This window comes from Coturnix japonica, chromosome 1 (assembly GCF_054131305.1).
Source record: "Coturnix japonica strain WE chromosome 1, WE-NBRP24, whole genome shotgun sequence".
NCBI lineage: Eukaryota > Metazoa > Chordata > Aves > Galliformes > Phasianidae > Coturnix > Coturnix japonica.
The window spans coordinates 70595112-70620440 of NC_140663.1; the positions used below are offsets into that span (position 1 = coordinate 70595112).

The 25329-nt window shown below is 41.9% G+C and overlaps 1 protein-coding gene across 2 annotated transcripts; it reads right to left on the bottom strand.

The window, feature by feature from the left end:
* Nucleotides 1-4197: 4197 nt before the first annotated feature.
* YBX3 (Y-box binding protein 3) lies at nt 4198-25310 on the bottom strand. 2 transcript variants are annotated; one of them, XM_015874038.3, is made up of 9 exons: nt 25023-25310; nt 21224-21287; nt 19887-19920; nt 15548-15637; nt 15110-15232; nt 9870-9964; nt 5849-6020; nt 5365-5465; nt 4198-4740 (listed from the first exon to the last, which is right to left on the bottom strand). In XM_015874038.3, the coding sequence occupies exons 1-8, from the start codon at nt 25240-25242 to the stop codon at nt 5400-5402; spliced, it is 864 nt and encodes a 287-aa protein (XP_015729524.2). In that variant the 5' UTR covers nt 25243-25310; the 3' UTR covers nt 4198-4740; nt 5365-5399. The 2 variants fall into 2 exon arrangements, with proteins under 2 accessions (XP_015729524.2, XP_085379029.1); XM_085522903.1 differs by lacking the exon at nt 25023-25310 and adding an exon at nt 24410-24671.
* Nucleotides 25311-25329: the final 19 nt, after the last annotated feature.

The window sequence follows — 25329 nt, forward strand, 5'->3', positions numbered from 1 at the left end:
CTTGTGGCTTGCAGTTAATTCATAAATATTTTATCTAAGCTGGAAAGCCATGTGAGTTTCCATTATTCATCGGGCAGATTTCTAGCGAGCAGCAACATAGCAAGTAATAACACCCTAATGTCAACTTGCCCTCCCTCCCCCCAATTATACTTAGTGCTTCTAGAGGCAGATGGAAAGTTTGATCTACATTCTTGACTTCTGTTGCAGTAGGTAGGTCTTCGTTCCAACCAAGGTAGGGCAAAATAGCAGAACTTGAGGAATCTTGCAATTTCATCACTCCTTGGAGGACCTTCATGGCCTGCTTTCACTTTAGTACCTTGACTGCGTCATCCCCCTTCTTTAAATCTGCATTAAGAACTTTTAGCTTTTTTGAAGTGTCACAAGTCTTTTAATTGTTCATGTGGAGATCTCCTCAATCTTATGATTATGTGGTGTAACCTTTTGGTCATCCTTTTTCTTACTCATGGATGTTCTTACCCTAGTAATCACGTGCCCAACAAACACCCAGCTGTAATGAGTGGTAGGGAGAGAAGTTGGAAAGAGAACAAAACACTGCATGTTAGGGCTGTATTTTGCTTGGAGGATCTGGCTACTTTAGTAGACTGAACTGCATTTTCCTCTCTAAACTTTTCTTTCCAGCTGCATAATGATAACCACAGGGGAGATGCACCAGAACCGGGACAAGATTATTACACTTGTCTTTCACTACTACTAACTTTTTTTTTGAGATTTATTAATCATGAATTTGAAGGGATTTGTTTCGTACATCTCACCATCTTCCATATTTCAGCCCAGTCAGATACCTTAGACCTGCAACAGAAACATACTGAAATACACTGGTGTCCTATCACAGGGGTATGTATTATAAAAATTTAATTTACAAAAGTAAAAAGGTGCTGGATCAACATCTTCATCTAGTGTTCACATAAACAGTAATTGAGATCGCTGGGTGGACACCTCTATCATCCATCATGGAATATTTTTGTAATGAAAAGTATCAGTAACAGTTAAGCTTTATGCTCACTTGCAGTGAACTCCACTTATGTGATTTCAGCCTGTACAGCAGTTATACACAGGTACTTCCTGTACTGTATTTCACAGAAAAGCACGTTTCTGCGCAACAGCCACAAGAGCAAGAGAAGCTGGAACTGGTGGACTGCCAATCTGTGTGCCCAAATATAGCAGTAAGGAATTTTCTTTCCTTGGCTATTCTTTCCTAAGCTTCTGATGGTAAAATTTCATAAGCAAGATATAAATCAGCTGAAGTTTGTTGGTAGTTGTTTTACACACAGATCTGGACAGACAGTAGAATTTGTTAATGCTAATTTGTATTGCATGAATAAAGACAGTGCTCATCACAACAAAATTTACAGATCATTGCTATGTACCTAACTCATCTTCAAGGCAAGAGTTGGATGCCCAAGAATTAAATATCCAAGAACCAGCAAACCAAGCCACGTGCTGTCTCGTCCAAAAAGCCTGTAATGACAACATAGAGCAGAACTGAGAAGGGGCTGTGGGGCCTCTGCATTTCACTTACTTAGGCATCTCACTCCTCGCTGAAATATAGCCTAGAGCTCTAGTTAGAATATTTGTTTCAGTACTGGTGCTTTGCAGTTCTCACTACCCTTTGGCTGGTACAGCTGCTTTTCCCCAACCTATGTAGGAGCATCTCAGAACAGATACTTTCTTGCTACAACTTTACAGTGATGCTGAGGGCCAGCTGGTTTCACAGATGGAAAAAACCAGACCAATGGAAAGGACAACATCTAAGACTTAAACCTGGGATTTGCAAATAGACTTCCTGAACAGAGAAACCAAATTTACTTGTGTAGCCATTAATCTTCTATGGAAATTTCCAGGGATGTTCCAAGCTGTTAGTCTAGAGCTAAAGTCACTACAACTCTTAATAGCCAGATCATGCATTTCATTCTAGCATTCTTCCAGGGAGCCTGAAGCACAAGTCCTTGCATGAAATATACATGTACATAGAATTGTGTTTTTCAGCCCTTACAGCAAGCTTTACAACAACAAATTATATACTGTAAAATGATTACACTGTGGGTGGCCAACCTTTTGGCCTACTTGGGCCCCCTTGATCCTTTATGTTTGTACTACCAAAGAATAATGACATGAACATAACTGTAAGGCAAAGGATATTTTTCTATGTTAAGGTAGGTCTGGTAAAGGTCAAGTAAGAGACATGATCAAAATTTTGAGCTGATTGCAACTCTATACATGCTGTGCATAACTATCCAGAACGTGCTTGTCTTTTATGTTGCTGTTGCCACTGCTGAAATACACAGCTGTCCTAACACTCACTGTTTGGTCTCCATAAAGGTTCAGCAAGCATCAGTGAACATCAGCAGGTGCCATTTTTTCCCCCCACAAGAAGACACTCAGTGATGCACCTTTGCTTCATAAGCACCTCCCATGTTAGATACCATTTTGTCCAACTGCCTCTCCATGCATCACAGAGCAACAAAACGTAACAGAATATTGGCAGGAAGGCTCAGTCTCTACTGCCATACCACCAACACCTGCTTCTGACATAATGGGCCAACATAATGAAAGTAATGCCACTGTGTATAGTAAATATCAAGGCATTACTACAGAATTTAAGAGTATACCATGTCTGTTAAGATTACAATGAACAAAGACAGCCTTGCACCCACATGCCTGAAGTAGATTTAGTCCTGCTTAAGGATACTTGAGAGTATGCGTGTTTTCCTCAAGTTTTCAATTAGAGCAGCCATATTCTTTTTCTCCTAGAGAAAAATCCATGAGGATCACTGTTCCCCCCTCTTCCCTGGTCTGTAGCACAGTAGGTTCTGCACAGAACATATCTCATGATAGCCCTCACCCAGCACTTACAAAAGTAGTCACGGAAGTGACCAGTAATGCAACATGAGCTTGCTTTACAGTGAATGGATGCATTGTTACACATGCTTAAAGGAACCAAAAGCACTCTTATTCTTGAACCAAGTCTGTAGTTTTCACTGTACTGTTTATACAAAGTTCTTAACTCACTGATTACAAAAGCAAGCTAAGAAAAACGCATAGTGCTTGTGCTAGAGGCAGGGTAATCCATGCATCATGCCTTCCCTTGTCACTCCCTCGCACCAGGCACAGAGAAAGGAAGCAAGGCTCCAAAGCAATTTGCTTCCAACCCTTATTATTATTCATAACCTGAGACTCCCTTCCTTTCCCCACCCTCCATTTCCTGAGAAGTAACATGGGAATGTAAGACCCCAGAGAATCTCATCTGATTTTTAATTATTAGAGCAGAGAAACTAGAGGGGACAATGATAGAAATTACCTGCCAGGAACCTCTCTACATTCGTTTAGTTTTAAATATATATGGTGTTGCACCATAGCAAAGGAGATTTACCTAAAAGCACAATTTACTAGCAGCTGGGTAAATGTTGTATTGCTAGGAACAAAATCAGGTGTTTTAAGGAAACAAATATGGTATTCAAGGTCAGGATAACATCAACTGTAAAACAAGAACGTGAGAAATACTTGGGCCAGAGAATGAAGCATGCAACAAGATAGCTGAAGGAACACACCCATACTCAGCAGCTGGCAGTAGTGTGATAACACTTGCAAAACAGCGCAGGTTTGGGGAGGAACACTAAAAAAACCCCATACACATTAGTATGACTCCTTGGTTATTAGCACAAAATGGTGCAGGTGGAAAGATTTCACTGTTTTCAGATAAGGAAAACTGAGGAAGCTAATGAAATATACTGCCATTATTTGGAACTTTATTTGCTAGAACAAAGTACCAACTTAAGTCTTTCTGAGCAGAGAGGAACCTACAGGCTTGGATTCTACTGCTTTGATAACAAAAGCCTTGCAAACCAAAAGGGAAAAAGAAATATCCCACCAATGCACTCTAGATGTTACAAACAACTGCTGCGGTATAGTGACAGGAAAAAACCCAAGTCAGAAAAGCAGAGAGGGTAGTGTAGGTTCTAGCTCTGTTGTCTAATTACTGTGCAGAAGCTGCTTTTGTTTCCACAGTAGCCATGACTGACCCAGTCAAATCCTTGCACATGCATTGTCCAGCAGTGTTTTAGACAAGATATATCACTGCACTTTAAGAGATGCAGCTCATTTTCACATGTCAATACTGAAGCAGCAAGATTAAAGTTATTAATGATTTTAAAAGGTAAACACAAACACTTCAGTGGGTTGGTTTTGGTAGTTGAAATCACTTTTATTTGCAAGGAACGTCACCCATGCTGCACAGTTTCAAATAGACCTTACCAAGGAAAGCTGAAATTTCTCCTCCCCATGTCCTGAAGTGAACAGGACTGGCACAGAAAAAAAAGGAAATACTCAACACACCTGGGAGGTCTAGCACCAGCATCCAATAAAGAAAAGCATTTGATTTCTATTTCAGTTCTTTCATTGGGTATTTTCCCCTTTTCAGTTTGACACCAAAAGAAAAACTGAAAAATTCAATACTAGTGAAACATTGAAATTCTAAACAAGAAAAAAACCCACAGTTGCTCTTGGAACTGGGGAGGTTGCTCTTTCCAAATCTCACTCTTTATGCATCCATCTTGCAGGCGTTCCCTGGATCTCAGTTGCTGGTTTTTGTTTGTTGGTTTTTGTTGGTTTTTCTCCTCCTGCTTTTAGCTCTGATGTTTTGAATCTTTGCTTTCTTCATTGTTGCTTACTTATTGCTTGAATGTTTCTTTGGTGTTATTTCTGAGTTATATTTTAGGACACCTGTTGAAAAAAATGAATTAAAAAAAGCAGTTTAGTTTTCCTAGTGTAGAGAATATTCTATACTTATTAATGACAAGATAAGCATGACCAGCATATCTTATAAATTGAGTATCACACCTCCCTAATAGCATCTGTTGATGAGTTGGTGCTTTAACAAAGTGTACATACACAGAACCACAGAATGGCCTGGGTTGGAATGGACCTCAAGGATCCTCTTTGCCCCCTACTGCAGGCAGGGCCACCAACCTCCACATCTAATACTAGACCAGGCTGCCCAGGGCATCATCCAACCTGGCCTTGAACACCTCCAGAGTGTTCACCACTCTCACAGTAAAGAACTTCCCCCTGACATCCAACCTAAAATCTTCTCTCCTTCAGCTTAAAACCATTTCCCCTTGTCCTGCTGTTACTGACCCTTTCAAAGAATTGAGTTACCTATTACCAATAAAGCAAACTTTGTGACAGATACAGGCAGAGGCAGATAAAGATGTTCCTTGAATCACCTATAAAAGGCCATCAGAAGTTACCACCAAGTATCCAGCCTAAAACACATGGATGTGGCCACATCCCAGGAGCCCTAAAAATCCCATTTCGCTCAGAAAAGATACTAGCTATACTCCTTACCTGAGAGATAGTAGAGGTGCCTGCAGAACCTGATGTTACTCAGCACCACTCTGCTCAGTCACCGGAGCAGGATTTTCAGCAGGTGTTTCAGTCACTTTTGTCTGAGACACAAAGACAAAAAACTTTAGTTATAGGTAAAGACTGAGTTAAGTCCCTTCTCTGTCCAATAGCAGTTTTTTTGGTTTGTTTTATTATTTTTAAAGTAAGATCTGACATGGAGAGAACCACCTTGAGTGGATAGGATAGAACAATAAGGTCTTCTCCTCACTAGGGTAAAGTCTAGTTATTAACAGTTAACCTAAATCTAGTTTGTGCAGTTCAGTTCATAAGAAACAGGCAATTAAGCCAGCTACCTTTACTACCAACTTGCCATCGGTTTCCTGTAACATGCTGACAACAGACTTCTCAAATCCCCCTGCCCAAACCTCTTAACACACTCAGGCCATCAAAACTCAGCCTGTTACACAGCTAGGAGCATACTTACCTCTTTCCCATCCTGAGCTGGTGTATTGGGTGGACGAGGCCGACGCCGATAGTTGTATGGGCGCCTATACCCACGGCGAAGCGGCTGCTGACTCACAGCACCGGCCTCATGCTGGTTCTCTTTGTTCTCAGCCTCTCCAGTGACAGGGGCAGGACGTGGACGCAGGGGCCCTCTTGAAGAGGCAGGGAAATACATGTAAGTACAAAAGTAGCCTAAGACTGTTAAACTAGCTTAATTTCATAAGGAAAATCCAGGAATGGTTCATAAGAAACCAATACGGTGTTGCCTCTCTTGACCACAAAATACACATCTCAAGGAGAGTTGAAGATCACTCACAATGGAAATAAAATACTCTTTTGGGTACTTCAGGAACATTGATTACTTCATCTATGCTGTTCACAACAGTGTCAGAATATGGCTAGAAGTCACTGCTATCTTGTTCCCATTAGGTAGCTTAATTAATCCACAGTTACCCAGTTCCAAAAGCCAATTCAGACTTCCCAAGAAAAAGAAGAGAAACACTAGTATCACTAGATTTATGCATTGCTTGCACTTACATGCACTGGTAACCTAAACAGAAACATAATTCACTCACATTGGAATGAACATGTTAAGCTACCTCTCACAGGGGGTAGCCCAACACTAATGAGGACTTTCAGTAATAGTTTATACATGCCGGATTACTACACACAATGTCAGTATTATCCACATTCCTGCAGCCCCAGATAATGTTTGTGTTGAGGATGACTATGTTAAGTGTTAGAAAACCTCAGAGTGGAGAAGGAAGGCTTATAGTTCTAGACTCAGCATGAACAAGAGCATTATGTTTAACTGCATGTTAACATGGAACATGGTGTCACTGCAATTAAGGACCACCTCACTATTCCTATGAAGTTCAGCCACTTCTTACTTTTGCATTATTTTGCTCCTTTTTATTGCCTGAGTAAATATGCAAAGAACTAGAATTATCAAATTCAAATCAACCCAACCTCCATAAGCTATATTAAAAATAAGATGACCAGATAAGAAGAACCAAGTAAGGTATATCATATGGCAGACTAATTCTTCTCCTTAAAAGTAGTCTCCATAAGGCATTATATTTGTCACTCACCCTTCAAGAGGAAACAATCTGATTTACTGTGACTTATTTACTTTGCTACTTACAGGAAACTAAAAAGTGTGCAAGACCTCAAAACGTGTAACAGTTAGAGTCTAGGTATTTCATACACTAATCTCTTTAACTACATTGAATTACTCAATTATGGGATCACTCCCTCAGCATGGAGGGCTGAAACTGGAGTGGTCATGTCAGAATTAATAATAGACAATTAGGAACAGGAAAAAAAAAAAGAATGCTATACAAACCAATTTAAGGTATGACTAACATAAGTGACTCAGCAAGTTACACTGCTCACATTATATTGCTTATCCCATTGGAAAGTATTTGTGTTCATGTAAAATCCAAGTAATTCTTGATTTATTTATTTGTTTTTTAAGTAGTCCTGCTGAATCTTCAAGAACCCCTTTAGCTCAATTCCATGAATCCCTAGGGAAGAATAAAGATAAAGAAGCTTATTTCCCCTACATGGCCTCCTGATGTCCAGTTGTTTCCCACTCTGGAGATTTCCTGAACTAGATACAGTTCACCATTTAGTAATATTGCAACAGTGGTCTCTTCTATGTGACCCACATTACTCAAGCTCCTTGTTTAAGGACCCAAATTAAATGCTTCTATGCAAACACGAAGCACAGAGAATAAACAAGAGGAGTTAGTCGGACACATAAGTTTATCATGGCCCTAAAATGGAAGGATATGGGCTCTTTAGGAAGAGCAAACAGCAGACAAGAAGGAAACACTCTCTCTAAGTCAGTCTCCAGGTGGAATACATGGAGCTACACCTGGGGATGGATGAGGAGCTAACCAAGAGATTCTGGACCAGGATTAAAGGGAGGGGAATGACAGCTCACATTACACTGGGGACTACTAAAAGCCAACCAACAATGAAGATTGAGCAGATGAGGCCCTCTATAGATGGGAAGGAGCACCCTCATGTTCAACAAGGGAAAGGAAGCATATAGAGACTGGAAACAAGGATGGAACCAGCCTGGAAGGAACACAATCATTGTCTGCACAGCCAAGAATCTGATTAGAAAAGCGATATACCTAAAAGAACTGAATCTGAGGGGGGACATCAAGAGCAACAACAACAACAAAAAAAAGGCTTTTAAGTACATTGGTAATAAAAGGAAACTAGGGGAAACATGGTCTATCTTTGTAAGATAGTAGGAGACCTTGTTACCCAGAATATGGAGAAGGCTGAGGTACTCCATAATTCCACCTCCTTCCCCCCCCTTTAAGCTTAACTGGAAAGTGCTCTAACCACACTGCCCAACTCATAGAAAACCAAGAGACTGGAGGAATTAAGAACCACCTGCTGCAGGAAGAGATCAAGTTTGAGACCGTCTAAGGAACCTGAAGTTGCAAAAATCCACAAGACCTGATAAGATGCATCTAAGGGTCCCAAGGAGCTCTCTTCCATGGACAGGAGGCCCACAACCTCTCTCAAAAGCTTGCTCTGGTATCTCACCGCCCTCTCTGTAAAAGACTCCCCCTGGACATCTAAATCTCCTCCCCTTTGATTTAAAACCATTTCACCTTGTCCTATCACTATCTGCCAATGTAAGAAGTCAGTTTCCTTCCTAGTTTAGTATCCCTTCAAACATTGGAAGGGATTACACTCAATGAGGTTTCCCCTGAGCCCTCTCTCCAGAGCAACGAAGCCCAGCTCCCTTAGCCTGCCTTCCCCAAATTGGAGACATGGACGTGGCAAATACATCACTCAGTGGATAAGAAATTGCATGGTCACACTCAAACAGTTGCAGTCAGTAACTTGATGTAAAGGTCGAGATCAGTGACAAGGGCATTCCTCAGTGTCTGATATCAGGACTGGCACTATTCACATCTGTCAGTGGCATGGACAAAGTACAACTTACTGAGTACACCCTCAGTAAGTTGGCAGGTGACACCAAGGTAAGCGATGTAGCTATCACTAGTGGGAAAAAATTCCTTCCAGGGGAACCCTAACAGATTTTAGAGGTACAAACCTTATGAAATTCAATAAGGCCACGTACAAAGTCTTAGGGGTTGGGGCAATCCCAAACATGAATACCAACTAGATGACTGATGGCAGACCTGCTAAAGACTTCGGGAGTGTTAGTGGATGAAGAGATGAACATAAGCTGGCAGTATGTTAACAGCCTAGAAAGCTAACTAGACCTTTAAAAGGTACCTTCCAAGCTAAACTATTTTATGATTTTAAAGATCTTCCCTCCCTTCCCCCCCCCCCCAGCTACCTCCAAGCCTAATAGCCTTTGCTCACTCAATTGCACTACTTCCTAGCACAGCATACTACAAGGTAACTGAAATCCTACCATGTACCTGATGCTCTATAGGGGACAGAACATGACTTCATTTTTCTCCTGAAAAAACAGGCTCTCTTGTGCATACAAGCAGCATCAGTGCTTAGACCTAAGCTTGAGTGATACATCATCTGGGTCCTGAGCACACAAGCTACTAGTCTGCTACATAGTGCTAGACTACTGGCTTCAGTCCACAGGAAGCTTTACAAAGCACATCTTGCCCCTGCAGACACTGGATCAACCTGCCCCATGTCAAGCAGGACCTAGACTTGTTACTCACCTGAAGAAGTATAAGAATTTAAGCTGGGAAGACATGGAACTTCTCATAACTGAGCAACACATTGAAATGAGTTGGTACAGGACACAACCAACTTTGCCCTTTCTTGACCTGTTCCTGGATCTGAGTAACATACATTGAGATCAAACAACTTCTACAACTATTTTCTTACTCTTAAAAGTTGCAGCTTCTTCCTGGTAGTTTCAGCAGTTCTCATTCTCTCCACTTCTATGTACTTGAATGTCTGGGAATTCAGATTTCTACTCTTTAAGCTATCATAGACTACATTTATTTGCAATAATGAGCAAAGAAAACAGCACAAACCTGCGATAGCGGGGACGATAAGTAGGATTCCTTTGGACTTGCTGATGAATTTGTCCTCCTTCTGTAACCCCATCCTTGATTTCTCCCTCAACACCCTAAAACCGAGATAAAACAGACAAAATAAAAATCAGGGATACAGATGAAGTGGTACCTTACTTCACAGGCAGCATATTGACTACGTAGCCCAATGACTTCAATATCAGCTCAGACAACAGCAAGTCTGTACAGAAACCCCAAGATACTAAGCCAAAAGGCAGCAGATAAAGCTTTTATTTCAGCAAAGAAAAGATCAAGAGCAGAACAAGAGCTAGCTGCGCTGCTCATGTTCCTAATAGCGAGGGACAAAGCCAACAGTTAGTGCCCCCTCCCTGTCCCAAGGGAAAGGTAAAAGAACCTGACAGAACTTTCCAATGCATACAAAGTAGGTTTCAAGACGTGACACTGAACTGCAAAAAGGTAACTATGTTAGGGAAAGGCGGCTATTGACCTGAACACTTCTGTATTTGGAAGACTAACTGAAAGTTACCATGCTGAGCACTGCATAGCACTACTCTGACTTCATTAAGCAAGATTCTCTTTCCCCAAGAGAAAAAACACCAAGTTCAAGGACAGAAAAATACTGCACCATATCAAATACTCGCTCATATATCCACACAATATCAGCCCCTTTAGCTGAAAAATGGATGAAGTTGTATTACAGCATTCTTTTCTCCTCAAAATATAAGACTACTGGCATATGAAGTCACCGTGACTTACAGTTCCAATTTTACTATTCTTTGCTCCAAAATAAAGGATTCAACAAGAGATCTGAAAAGAGAATATTTATTGCATCTGAATCAGCACATAACAAAAGCTATTTATTCCTGATGCCTTCTATAGTCCACTTAAGAATTGTTTGAAAAAAATACATTTCTGAGCATTATAGAATTTATATCCACTTTGCAATACTACTCTATTGTTTATATTAAAACACTTTGTTCTATGTAGCTTGACAGTTAAACCTGTGAGGAGTGATCAATATCTGCCTCACACAGTGAAGCGTGTGTGCCAGTAACAGAAAGATGTGGCTATTCAGTCTAGGAAAGCACAGATATGGGAGACCAAAGAAAAAGCAACATCTGAAAGGAAAAGAAGCAAATATCAAAACAAGTGTCTTACTGTCCCCCTTGTACTATGGTCCTGTGCAAGTTTCAGCATATCACTGTTTCCCTTTTCCAGGATTTCTAACCAAGCAATTGAAATTCTAGTGCTGCAGTGCCAGACATATGAAAACACAAAGGCCTAGAAGGTCTTGTCTAAGAGACAGCATACCAGAGGTTAACAAAGCATCATCCATCTCAACAGTAAGGAAGAGTGCAAAGTCATCTTTTCATCAGCCAAAGCTCTCTTATAGCACTGGATAATTAGCGTTGCATTCACTGCTCTTTAAAAGATAGTATTGAATTCTTATGTCTTTAATAGCAAAGCCCAAACACATTCCTCCCCACAGAACACTGCACTGAAATCTCAGATAAAGAACAGTCTCTAGCTCCTTTAGTGACAAAAGCCTTGAAAAAGCTTTCACTGAAAAACAATGCAGGCACTGTTTCCCTGTTCATCTTGAACAGAATGTTGATATGTCAGTATTTTATGTGGGCTAGTTCTAAGTAGCTAGTTGAAAACATGAATTACTTAGCCTAGAAATATCAGTGATTTCCTGCATCTTCTGCAGTATCACAAGAACTCAATTAGCACATTCATATAGCTAACAATTACTCAGATTTACAGTTTAACCAGAAGACAGAACCTAAGCTTTGAGATTGTTTTATTATACTGACGATAAATTATATTCATTTACTTCAGAAACTTCATTTGTACTATTAAAAGCACCAAACTCCCAGCACATGCATGATCAACTACATGGTATACTTAACATTCTCCACTGAAACCTTCTAACTCTACATACTACCTTTTAGTAATACACCGGGTCATCCTAAGAGATGGATGTAAAGAAATATCAGCTTCTCACACTTCCCTCTGAAGACTACCAAAATAGGTAAACATGCTGTACATGACACAAAGACACCAAGTTTTAATCCCTCCCCTGAACAGAATGTCTTTAAGCATTTACTGTAACCCCAAGTCGTTTTCTTTGCCACACATCTTCAATTTTAACTCATTAGTTCTTAGATTTCTTCAAATCATTCTCTAACTTTTATACAGTAGCACTCATGTTTTCACATTCTCTCAGTAGCGTCAGTCTCTCATCAGTATCAGCCCTTATAATATTCCCCAAGAAATTTTTACCTGATATGTGTATAACTTTTGTTAGTAATACACATCGTACTGAAGAGGATATCATCAGTTCAAGGTTATTTCATGATCCATTGCCTGTACTAGTATTCTGATTACAGCTCCCTGTCATGTCTACACTATCACAGCTTGTGGAAGACTGCAGCCTCTTATCTTCAGAAAAAGAAATTGAAGATTCCTATACAAAGTCCTGTTTTCCACAGAACTCCCCACACAGTTCAAATAAAAGTCCATTATAGCTGGTTAAAAGCCTCAGGCTGCTGAAGGTTCTCTTCAAGAGTGAAGAAATTCATACTGCATACTCAAAAATAGGTCAAGTTAGTTATGTCTAGACCACAGACACACTTGAGCTAGCATGGCTAACAGAAAACAGCATCTAGCACTTAAATCCCATAGAACTAAGCAAGGAAAAATAGGTCTTGCTTGGCTAGAAGGTTGGACTGGAGTTAAGTAACATCAGTTAAAAGTTCTAGAAGGCTGAAAGTCACCTCAACATATTAAAGCTGAATATTATTACAATCCATAAACTACAGTTTTAAATTTTCCTCCCCCCACTTTTTTTTTCCCCCCTTTGGTAAACAGTATGAGCAATACAGCAGCTGAGTTGTGGAAAAATCTTTTGCCACTGTAGCCCAGTACATCAGAAGAGCAACAGGCCTAAGTACAGTGAAGTCTATTCCTTGAGGTGTGCAACAGTTGTCTATAAACAAGGAAACATTCTTTAGACATAGAAGGCTGAGCACAGCATCAGTTAAGTTTAAGTCTTGGAAGTAGAGTTACTTCCATCTAACTATTTTGCAGGACTCACAGAGAGGCACCACCTTTATTCTCCATGAATGGTACCCTACAGCTCAGACATGGCTAATTTCTCTACCCCTGCACAAAGTTCAGCAAGCATAACTGCAGCCAGAAATAGCATTCTCAGAACTCTTGACTGAGCTCTTCACTGTGAGTGAGGTATCACTTAAGCAAATCATACACACCCAAGCTTATGTGATTAGACGGCATGTATTTAAGAACATTCAAGGAACTGGCCACTATCATCTTTGAAAAGTTACCACAATCATGGAGTTTATTTGGTTATCTGTTAAAGGCAGACATAGTACTGTAAGATCTCAAAAATCTTTGATAGCAGAACAAAATCTACTTTTAAGCTCACAAGTGACACCAAATCTAAAGGAACAATCAAGACATTGTCAGGCAGGCTGGACACTCAGAGGAATCTTATACTGAAGAAGAAGATAAAAGAAACTTCATGAGCTGTTATCATCAGCACACTTTGAAGGTCATAATTCTTCCAGAATCATGGATTGCTGAGGAAGACCAGTTGCTTCTAGTTTTTAATATAATTACTATTATTATTTTACATATAAATATGTATCTCTCAAAATTTCCAGACCCCAGACACAAAAACATTGAAGTCTGCTGTGTTTTGGATACCAGTCTGAGGATTTGTATATAAGCAAGTGTAAGGAAGTGACATGGTAACTTAATTCTGCTCCCCCTCTTACACCAAGTACTGGGATCTAAGTTACACTATTACCTGCAAGTCAGAGCTCCACCTGCAGGAGTTTCTGCCAGATGTCCAAGAGAAAATGGTTCTGTGTGAGAACCTTGAGACTGAATGTTCCCTATGCCTGAGACAAGCCTCACACAATCATTCTTCAGGCAAAAGGAAAACAGATGCTTTACATACTTGCAGTACAGAGGGGTGTCAAAGCCCAGATATGTTTGCTCATTTAAAATCTGAAGCAGGTCCCAGACAATATAAATACCATCAACTAAAGCATTCACTCAACAGTTGAATGAGATACTAATTACAAGATAGCAAGAGGAAGCAGAATTGATACAAGAACATCACTAACTGACATTCCTCATTTCTGGTTTATTAGCTCACTAACAAAACTCGTAGCTCTCCGCTGCATGGAATGAAAGTGTAAGCTGCAAACTATCCCTACAAAGACACATTCAGTAATAAAGTATCAGTTACTACCACCAACTTCTAGCAGTCTCCAGGGCTTCACTCAGAAAGAATGTCTTTCATGTTATTTAAAGTTTGGTGGTACCTAGCAGCATTAAAAGAAAAGGCTTCAATAGACAAGCATCAACAGCTAGGCTATAAGGAAGGATGCCTCTATATTGGCAATGCCGCAGAACAAAATGGAGAGGTATGTTGCTTGGGTAAAGCAAGATTTTCATACTAGATCACCACATACTCCTGTATACAATCAGACTCAACTGTTAGGAAAAAAAATACATATATATACACTGTCATATATATACCTGCACTACATTCAAGTCATTGGACTGTTACAGGCATCAATAGCATAACACAGATAATAGTAGCTGCCAGAATTATAGACACACATCACTTATTTAGACTTCCCTCTGCAAAATCTCACAGGAAAGCTTTCCAAACCTACACACTACATGTTTATAACTCCTTTGTTCAAAGAGAAAAATGTGTTCTTATACTGCACTGCTGCAGACAGTTCTGTTAAGGGACACTGTGTTAAGAGTAGCAACTAGTCTGTCAAACTATTACTGCACCATAGAAAAACAGTGAGCTTTTAAGCAAAAAAGTTTCTCCAACCAACTTTCATAAGTGATTGTAACGATGCTTACTGAAGGAAGTATGAATATTTCCTATTGCTTCATGTAAAGAGCATGGTTAACTGCATAGGTGTCTTATTTCTCAACAAGCAGATATCCTAACACCCAAAAAGATACTTAAGACAGTTCTAGAATGGGATGAAAATAAAGACAGGACACCCAGTAACAGAGCTATCATTGACAACATCAGTGATGTGCTGGAAAAAGCCAGATTATTACTGAAGAACACTCACAACTTAAGTTGAACCTGTAGCTCCCTCTCTTGAGAAAACTAGAATTACTGTGGAGGTAGGGTGACCATTGTTGAAAAATAAATAAATAAAAATTAAACCTACACTTCGAGGTGGTCCACGGCGTCTGCCAAAATAGCCACGTCGGTAGCGGCGACGGTCTGCAGCATAGCGGCTGCCTTCTACAGGGACTCCATCTGGCCCAGTGACATTAGCTGCTTCTGCACCCTGGAAGACAAAAAAAAAAAAAAAGGCATGGGTATGCAAGAAAAGAGCCAGGTGTAGCAAGAAAGGGAAGGTAGATAAAACATGAAGCTTGTATGCATAACATTATTTCCTAGCTATCAAGAATCGTTCATCACAGGTAATGCAAAAGCAGACCTGTTATGCATAATTCTGATGATACAGCATGAAAATTTGAGTGCCATCCACACCAGAGATTAATACATTAAAAAGACTAGATATACAGCAAAACTGGTGTTAGTTCTCAGAAGAACACTGAGAACTCTATGAGATTATACCTCTATGCCTCAGTAATCTCACCTTCTCTCCCTCGACCACATCAAATTCTACAGTCTCTCCATCACCAACACTGCGCAGATACTTCCGTGGGTTGTTCTTCTTTATAGCAGTCTTTAAATAAAGATACAGAAAGATGCATTAGTTCACTTTACACCCTAAAAGCCTCAGAGATGAGAAAAGAATAGTCTTTCTGCTACAGTCTCAAATCCACATACCAGATTATCAGCCACCACACCAGAACACATAAAATACATAGATCTCTTCTCACAGGGTTTCCTCTTTACTGAGTCAGAATTTACTTTCTCAATACTCATGAGCTTACAAAGCAGCTGTCACCCCAAGATTCCTTCTCTCAAGCCTACTGCATATCTGGACAATTCTGGATGAATTTTTTTTTTATTTCCTGCATGCTCTACCAAGGTGCAACTGCAGAAATGATTAAGAGATGCACTGAACACTACAAAGAACTTAAAAATCAAGAGCATTTTGGAGGAGGCAACATCAATGAAAATGTATTTTAGCAATTCATGGTATCTAAAGAATTACTTCAACTCTAAAATAACAAACAAGCATTTTACCTAAGCACTGTAAGGGAGAACCCAGAAAGTTAAGCAAGTCCCTACCAAACACAGGGAAACAGTACTTGAACAGATTATTTCAGACATCTTTCAGACAAACACTAAAATGTTATTAACAACATCATTTAGATCCAGTTGGTATTACTCTCAATCCCTGAACTCACAGAAACAATTGAGCATCCACTATTGATAGGCTGCAAAATCATTCTAGGGTGCTTTCCAGTTGGAGGCATGCTACCAGATTCCTAAAATGCTCTAGGCAAGGCAAACCAAGGCAAGGCTACTATCAGTTCATTAAGTACAGACTTACAAACGTAAGAGACTAAGGAACACTAAGCAACACGTACACTCAAGATGCCAATATGTCAAGCCAGCATTTGATTATTTTTTTTTTTTTACTGAAGTACTCTTCAATTAAAGACCAATATACTTCAAGTTTCCTGATACAGGTGTCTTGTTAGCATAAATGAGGTAGGTATTGATCTAATACTTAGAAGTACACAAAGCCCACTACAGGATGGGGCACAAGGTAAAAACAGAAGAAGTCATCTGCAATTTACAAAAAGCAGGCCAAATGAAGATTATCCAAGTTGCTGCCAGTGCATGGCAACTATAGTCACTTATCAACAGTGGGGAATATTTTAGGCTACTGAAGTAACAAATGAGAAAGTCAGTTTAAATTCAGCCTGACCAGTTTAGAAAACATACTTCTTTTTGTTGATGAAAAACCACCCCCCTTCTTTTAAGGCAATAGGCCTACATGTCCTTGTAGCACTGCAGCTGCACACCTAGACAGTTATTCTCTGTACACTGCAGTGTCCCTGAGGAATGTGAGAGCATAGACAGTATTGATACCAAAGCAAAATAACAATCCAAGAATTTTTCTGATACAGGAGCAGAACGAACCGCTCATGTACATTCTTTTGGGAAACAACACAACTGGCAGACTCCCACTCTCCAAAAGAGACAGCTCTGCTTTCCTGCTAACCTTTTAGTAACATAACATTACTAAAACCATCTGGAAGTGCTAGCTTTTCAATAAGCAAGTAATATTAACACTAGAATTGTTAACTTACTGTAGATTAAGAGTTTAATTATTCCACTACTACTTGTATTGAAATAATTGCCAAGACCTCAATAGACTTGTGCTCTGACACGTTAACAAGATGTATTTATTATTACAAGATGTAGTTTATTGCTCAGTGCTAAGATCTTTTCCAAAGGGACACCAAAGAACAGAAGGCTATGACAGAATGAGGTACTTCTGCACTCTGTTTGGAAAAGTTCTTTCCACACACACAATATCACATCATGTTTACATCCGGTACAGTTGCAATAAAAGCCACATCTGCCACACCAGTTACTGATACATCTATATTAGGCTGCACTATAGGCACTATAACATAAGAGGAATACAGATCAGTTCAGAAAAGAAAGCCATTTACCTCATTCACTGCACTAGCTTCCTCTTTGCTGCTTCTTGATTCCAAGTCTTTCTCATAAAGTTTAACTTCTCTGGCTATGCATACTTCCAATAGGGTTAAACTGCAAGATACCCCAACACACTCCACCTAGACAGCACTCCACAAGTCAACTGCACAAAGATGCAAGTAAGACAAAGCCAAGCAAGACTCTCTCTTCACCATACTACTGTTTGTGCCTCTGCAAGGCAAAGGGTTAATTCAAAGCAAGCCATGCATGTCCTAAAGCGAAAAGCATTTTAATCTGTGCTCAGTTTATAGATAGCATCCAATAGCCATACACTGAGAATTAACCCCCTATCCTGATCATGAGACCAGGCTGTTCCCTTCTGTGTGTGTACACATGGGCAGTGGAGGGGGGTGGTCTCTGTTTAACTAGGTCAACCTTATTCTTAAAGGATTAGCTGTGTAATCCAGCCCATCCAGACTGGGTGCAGGGGAAGTAGAGGAGGAGCTGCACATGCACTAACCACCAAAGACAGGGAGCTCTCAGCAGTAGGACTCACTCTCCTTCCTCACAGCCCAGCAGATCTGGCTCCCCAACACTGAGCAGTGACCATCAAGTATCTCCTCCCAGCAAATTATGGGAGGAAAAAGAAGGCATATCACCCCTTTACACCCTCACTTCCTGATGCTGTGTATTAAAACAACTCAAAACTAAGAAGCTTCAGAATGTGACTGCAGCTGAGGCAGGCTGCATTTGGGAGACCCTACTCTATCACACAGAGTCCACAAACAAGTTCTATTTGATGTGAGCTTGCATGCCATGTAGTATTTCTAAAACATCAAGCTAGTTTCGCTTTAGTGTTTATACCTAGAGCATCTCATTTTCTGTGGTGGAAAGGAAATCAAAGTTCTACCACCAGTTTACAAACATCTCCACACATGATAAAACAGCACAGACAGTAGCTTGCCGCTGGCCTTCATTGCTTTTGAAGCTTCCGCAGACAGTCTTCCCATAGAAAATGATGCTCCGAGTCATTTTTGTCATCAGAAGGACAGCTGGATGTCCTCAGACAAATCTCAGAGACACCCTGTTGTTCATGCTACCTATGCAAAATAGGTTTTACTACAAGAAATTTTGTGTACCTTTTTCTAGATACACTGCCACTGTGCTGTTGATATTCATCTGAATCAGTGTGCACAGAACAAGGTTGTTAAAGCAGAGGGACTGTTAGAGATTTGTTTATTAAGACCTCTTGAGACATTCATACACACATCAAGAGCTCTCACTACTAGTCCACTAACTCAACTAGGAATGCATACTGAGAACATGGACTGGCACTACGTTAAGTTGTTCCAGGCACTAGTCTTACTCAGTTTCATCCATTTTAGGAATAATGAGTCTAAACCCCTTGTTATGACAAGAAACAGTTATGATGTTTAGTTTAGTTCGTGGCTTCATGACTAATTTGGCATTCAGCAGCAATTTTAACTACACACAAACACCCTCTTCCCTCAGAGACCAACTCTGAGGGTAAGTTCACCAGTTATATTTCATGGAGATTCTGTCACTTTCATGCTACAGAGGAATCTTGCAATTTTAACAATCACATAGCCAGCAGACCTTTCATACGAGACAAGCTCCAAGTGCAGTATTTCATTTGTTGCTAAAGCTTTAGATGATGCAAAAGCAGATCTAAGCCAGCCAATCAGTTAGCATCAGAATGCAGGCAGCATCCTCTGCCTTCCCACAAGTTGTCTGTGACCCAAGACTCGTGATATAAACTTAGAACAGCCTACCAACAGTTCATGGAAGGTTAGCCAATGGCAGGCTGATTGGCAGCCTCTCCCTCCTTGGGCACACTCAGCACACAGGCTTCCATCCCTTCTTCTCAAGAACAGCTGCCTCATGCAGCAACAGCTGATGGCAACCTAACCTGGTCAAAAGCCAGACCAGATCACTTTCTCTCCAATACCAGGGAGGGCAGACAGAACAGACCCACAGATTAAGATGGTGGGAAAAAACAAGACACAGGATGAAAATGACAAAGTAGAGGAAAAGGGGGGGAAACCTGGGTGCAGGTGGAGCTTTAAAGTTCAAATTAAGGCAGACACAAGAAAGCATGAAGGTCTGCAGTATCTACTCCTTCAAATTTGACTTTGAGAGAGGAAGGAAACACACCCTTGTATTCCTCCCTGAAACACATGCATGCCAAATTGAGATATCTGAAGTAAATACTCTAAGAAGCAGCCAAGGTAAGCTGACCCCAGTGAACCAGCTGTTCTAAAAGTTACACTAGAAGCCTATTGTAGGCCAAGGACAACATTTATCTTTAACTACAAATACCACACTCTTACCTGATGAACAAACACATCTTCTTTGGTATCATTTCTGCAAAAAGAAAGTAACAAGTCATAAGAGTTCAGACTAACAGACTTAAATAGAGATCTCTGACTTCACAAGTAAGGCCTCCCTTCCACCAGCCCATCACACATCGCCTGGATTCCACACATTCTGTATTAGGCTATGCTACCAAGACCCCAGCCTGACTTTTCCAGTATCCTACCTTTAATAGCAGTAAGGACTTCTCATTCCTCAGAGAAGTGGGGGAAAGGGAGGGAGGTGCCCCATAATTCATAGGGAAGTGTTTTGTGTTGAAACAAGACACTGAATAAGTAATGACTGGACTACTTGCCTTTCACTGTACCACTACCCCACCTCCCAGAACCTCCACAGTGCCTGCAACCTGATCTGTTATCCCAGAGGTCAAGCAACACTACCAACAGGACTGGCCACAGCTGTTAACAGCTCTCCTTTCAGTGAAGCTTAAAGCAACCCTGCACAAGGTGCTAACAGCATCCACTGGAGGGAGAGCCAGAAAACGACTCATATGGTTGTCTAGATTACACCAGCCATTTCAGCCTCCCACATGTAAAACCTGAAGATGTATGTATGAGGATACAGAACTGACACAACAGGAAAAACCTAGATTCAACAGTCTAGTCTGTTCACCCAGTTCTCTGTAGAAGGAGCGGGTACGTCCTTCATAAAGGCTTTGTGAAGATAATATCATTCTAACCTTGCTATGCTTAGAATAAGTAACTTCAGCTTTGTGAGACAGTTATTATACCACATCCAGCAGAAGACCCTCCCTTAAAAGTGCTCTGAAAGACTTTAGAAGTATTTATCAATTCAAGCATTTCTTCAACCATACATAGCAGCAGACAGTAGTTGCCAGACACGGGGCTACAATAAAGTGAGCTTCAGATCCACAAAACAGGACTCTTCTACCCCATTCTAGTGTTCAACTAACCCAGACCTGCCTGCCACATAGCAATTCGTGGGCTTGCAAGACAAGAAGTATGTATCCTGCAAGACATGTGACCTACAGGCTGGTAACCCTGCCACAGCAGGGGGGTTAGAACTTCAACATCTTTAAGGCCCCTTCCAACCCAAGCAGTTCTATGAGTCTAAGTGTTCACTATGCAGGAACCACTCTATATTTTCCACCCTACACACGCCACTGGGCAAAGGACCTCCTCAGAGGAAACCCAAGGTTACTGAATGCCTGGCCACTAAGTACACAAGCTTGCAGTCAGCTCCTTGGGTCACCGTTTGAACCAATAACACATGGTATATTATCCATATAACGAGTCCTTATACAGTATATGCATGGCCACCAATTTAAACATACCTGTTGATAAAGCCATATCCATTTCTGACGTTGAACCACTTGACTGTGCCAAGAACTTTTGTTGCTGGAAAAATAGTTCAAACAATAATTATTACAATCAATAATAACACAAAAGTGTCACAAGAATGCTTTTATATCTGCATGTGAGGTCTCAGACCAGACCTGGTCTCCTTCCTTAATTCTGAAGTTGTACCTTAAACTCCATTTCAGTATTTCAGCTTATGCCAATGTAGTAGCAGGAAATATTGCTTCCACTTGCTGCATGATTGTAGATGGTGGAAGCTACCAAGTCCACCCTTATTTTATATAGAATCAACCATTCATCTTTCATCTCCATTTTATTTCTTATTCCAGAAACAAGAAATGAACCTTTAAACCTCTGGTGATTGCCAGTCACCTGTTCTCTTTCACTTAGTAGTTGTATGTTTTTCACATCTAGCAGAAAGAAGCTGTTTAGAAGCACTCTTTCACTCAAACATCCCTCCTTTCCTCTTCCTTGGAAACCTGAGCTGGCTGAAGCAGCAGTATGGCAGAGACCATCCAACAATCTCATGCAAGAATGGCAGCACACGTTTATTTTTATGCATTATCTCTCTCTTGCATCATAAACCTCACTCTAAACAAAAGCCCAACATCTGCTTCATGTTTATATTTCTCACTCCGGAGCTCTTCCACGAAGTATCAGCTGTAAACTGATCAACTATATGCCCCGAAGCTTCGAGAAAGAAGACAACTTCTTGTCTCACAATAGCAAACTCACGTCTTAAGTAGAAATCAGATTGTAGTGTCTTAAAGGACCTGGTGGAACTTGTTCCACCAACACATGGGCAATGTGTGGGAGGGACTCCGTTGTGATGGAGGTAGTTCAGCCTCTTCCTTGTCAGCAACTGGGTGGGGACTACAAGCTTTTCCCTTCCCAAAGGTGCAGGAAAGGGAGAACTTGGGGATCTATAAAAGTTATTTGGTACACTGCAACTGTGTGGCAGTGCTGTATGTAATACACCAAGTCAAGCAGTCACACTGCATAATTCGACCAGCAGACACGTGCTAAGGATCTAGTCAGACAAATGCCAACTTTCTAAGGAAAAAAATAAATAACAATTAAATGGGAAAAAGACTTCTAGGGACAACCTCAGCCTGCTTGAGGCAAAAAGAAAACATACTGGAAACAGTTACCTTCTTTTGTATTCTTCCCTAAACATTCACAGGGCAATAGCATAGCTAAGCAGACCCCTGGCCTTAGGCAGTCTTGCCACTGACATACACACCTTCCTGACAGACAAAAAGTGACCTTAACCTCCAGATACACAGCTGCAATAGAAATGTTTGCTGGTAGCAGTTCATTGCTAAACTGTTGTTGAGGTCTACTGGAAGAAGCAACAGACTGCTTTATCATCACACTTCAGCAAAGGTTTTGGCAAATGCTCATATTTCAGCAGCAAACAATTACAGTCTCCCATGATTTTGCCTTTTCTGAATGTAATTGTCACTAGAGGAAAAAGAGGCTGTATCTAGTACAGCATCCATTCCCAGCTTTCCCCTCATTTTCAAGAAGGGGAAAGTCCATGTTTTGCTACCCGGCATTGACTGAAGGATAACAGTTACCACTCTTACAATTGGTTTAGTTTCATCAGGTCATATCTAGGTCCAGATACTTGTTGCTATTATGAAGGCACAAAACACAGGTAAGAGCTCACTGCACTGAGCAAGTCAACAGAGGGAAGTGAGAGAGAAGACAATCTGAGGGTTTTAGTCTGCTTTAATAAACAAAGCTAATACCACCAATTGCCTTATCATTCTTTCCTTCTCTCAAAATAGCCATGAATATGTTGGCCTGCTTCAATCAGACCAGGAGGAGGATGAGAAGCCTGACAATCACAAAGCTCTCAGAGGAGCCAGAAAACTAGTGGAAGGAAAGGTAGTCAGAACTCATCCTATGTGGCCAGATGGCTGCTGATAAATGGAAATCTGCACACACAGCTTCAGAGCTAGGTAGAACAACACTCTTCCTTTTGCACAAGCTGTCATAGACTGCAGGAAGCCTCCAGCACATTCCTAAGGTGGTATACTAGGCAAGTAGTATTTCCTCGCCTGTATTAGTGTAACAGTGTCCCCTTAAGCATCACCAAGAGGGTAAGAACATTAGACTCTTTATTATGCTCCATGTGATCACAGCACAGCTGTTGTTAAGCCTGAGCTGTCATAGTGGAGAGATCAGGCAGGTAGGACAAGCCCAGAGGAAATCATAACCAGTTTCACTGACAATTCAAAGAAGGCAGTTAATGCGATGAGTCTTATCCCACTGGCAAGCAAAAGCTCAGAGATTCCCTACAAGATGCTGTGCACATATCAGGGGACTCATCAGCCACTCCCACCCACATTTAAATAGCCTTGTTTTCCTTAATTCAGCAGTGAAAAAGCACATGAAAGCTGATCTGTCCTTATACCTTAGGAGTTAGCCACTCGGACACACTAGGGAAGCCTCAAACCTTGCTTCCAATGTGATCTTTTGGAGAGGAGATTGAAGTGCATTGTACCATAAGACCTATTACAAGACTACTACATCCGTTTGAGCCCATTTTTAATTACATCATTTCCTCGTGTCTGAGGAAAAAGCTTGCCTAACATTAAAGTCAGTTTCCAGAAGCATCACTATGGTGGGTTATTCTTCCAACTAGACCAGGAAAAGCACTCTCTCTCTTCACCCCCTCCAGGAAAAGGTGGGGCTGGAAGTGGGGGCCTGATCTGCATGAAAATATTACCAAGAACATACCACTAATCTACTTTGCTAGGCTGCTTCCCACTGGAGTTCCAATGAGGTCTTTACCTGCTCCTGCATCTGCTGCACTAAGATTTCAATTCTAAAGGGAAGAGAAGATGCAGCTCAGGAAGCTGAGGGCTCTGTAAGCCTTATTTTTGTCTTGTTAACCTCTTAAAAGTTAAGTGGTTATTAATAGCCGATTATAAGTAAGATAAACAGGTTACAAACAGTAGCTTGCTTCCACTTGAGCAGTTTCAGCTTAGACTTACATCCATGCCATTTCAACAGGTTGGTCCTGTTTAGCTACAGTTTAAGCAGAAATAAAACATACTAGGTATGTACAGGGCCGGAGCACTGAGGCAGCAATTTGGCACTTTCGCTATTGTAAAAGCAACAGTTACAAAAAAAAACCAAACAAACAGAACCTAGAGACATTATTAGAGCAGCCGCTGTCCTTTAAGAGTAAAGAAGTTCCGCCAAGACTTCAGAGATCGGGCTCACTTCTATCCACTCGCTCTGCCAACAGCCGATTCCGGCTCGCAGCCCCACGCCCGCCCGTATCGCTCCGGGCGGTGCCGGGACGCTCACCCCGCAGCACGGATCGGGCACGCAGCAGGTGCCGGCAAGCCGGCCCCGCAGCCAGCGGCTCTCCAACATGGCTGCGCTCGCTTTCCCCGCTGCCCACGCATCCCCCGCCCGACGCTCCTCGACACGGGGGCCCCGTAGAATAAGGAGTGGGAAGCCGCGCCCCGGCTCCACGCACGACCGGCAGCGGCGCCGCCGCCCAACTTCGCGTTGAGTTGCGTGCGAGCCAGGCCCCGCTCCGCCGACGGCTCCCCCCGAAGCCGCCGCCACCCCGCGCCCAGCCTGACTCACGGCTGCGGGAAACGGGGGCAGGACTGGGGGTGTCTGCGAGCGGGCAGCGGCTCCACCCGACCCGGGGCGCAACGTGAGCGCACCGCCAGCCCTCCTCCCGCAGCCGCTACGCGATGCCACGCGATCCCCCCCGCACCCACCGAGCACCCACCGAGCACCCACCGAGCACTTTCTTCTCCGTCTCCCCCGCGGCTGCGGCGGTCGCGGAGCCGGACGGGGCTGGTGCCACCTCGCCGCCCGATGCTCCCGGCGCGGCGCCGCCGACGGGGCTCTTGGGCTTGACGTCCGGTTGGGATCCGGCAGCAGGGGGCGGCGGCGGCGTGGGGGCAGCGGCGGCGGGCGCCGTGCCGGTAGCGGTGCTGGTCTCCGCCGCCTCGCTCATATTAGTTGGCAGCAGGACGGGTGCGCGGCGCGGAGCAGCTGTTCTTCGTGCCCGCGCAGGGTCTTACTGCCCCTAAAATGGCCCCGC

Excerpts from the sequence above, each read along its gene's own strand:
- YBX3 (XM_015874038.3), bottom strand. The coding sequence starts at position 25,242 with ATGAGCGAGGCGGCGGAGACCAGCACCGCTACCGGCACGGCGCCCGCC. Across the intron at positions 15,233-15,547 it reads ATGTGGTCGAGGGAGAGAAG|GGTGCAGAAGCAGCTAATGT; the intron begins GTGAGATTACTG and ends TTTGTCTTCCAG. Across the intron at positions 9,965-15,109 it reads GCCGTGGACCACCTCGAAGT|GGTGTTGAGGGAGAAATCAA; the intron begins GTAGGTTTAATT and ends TCTCGGTTTTAG.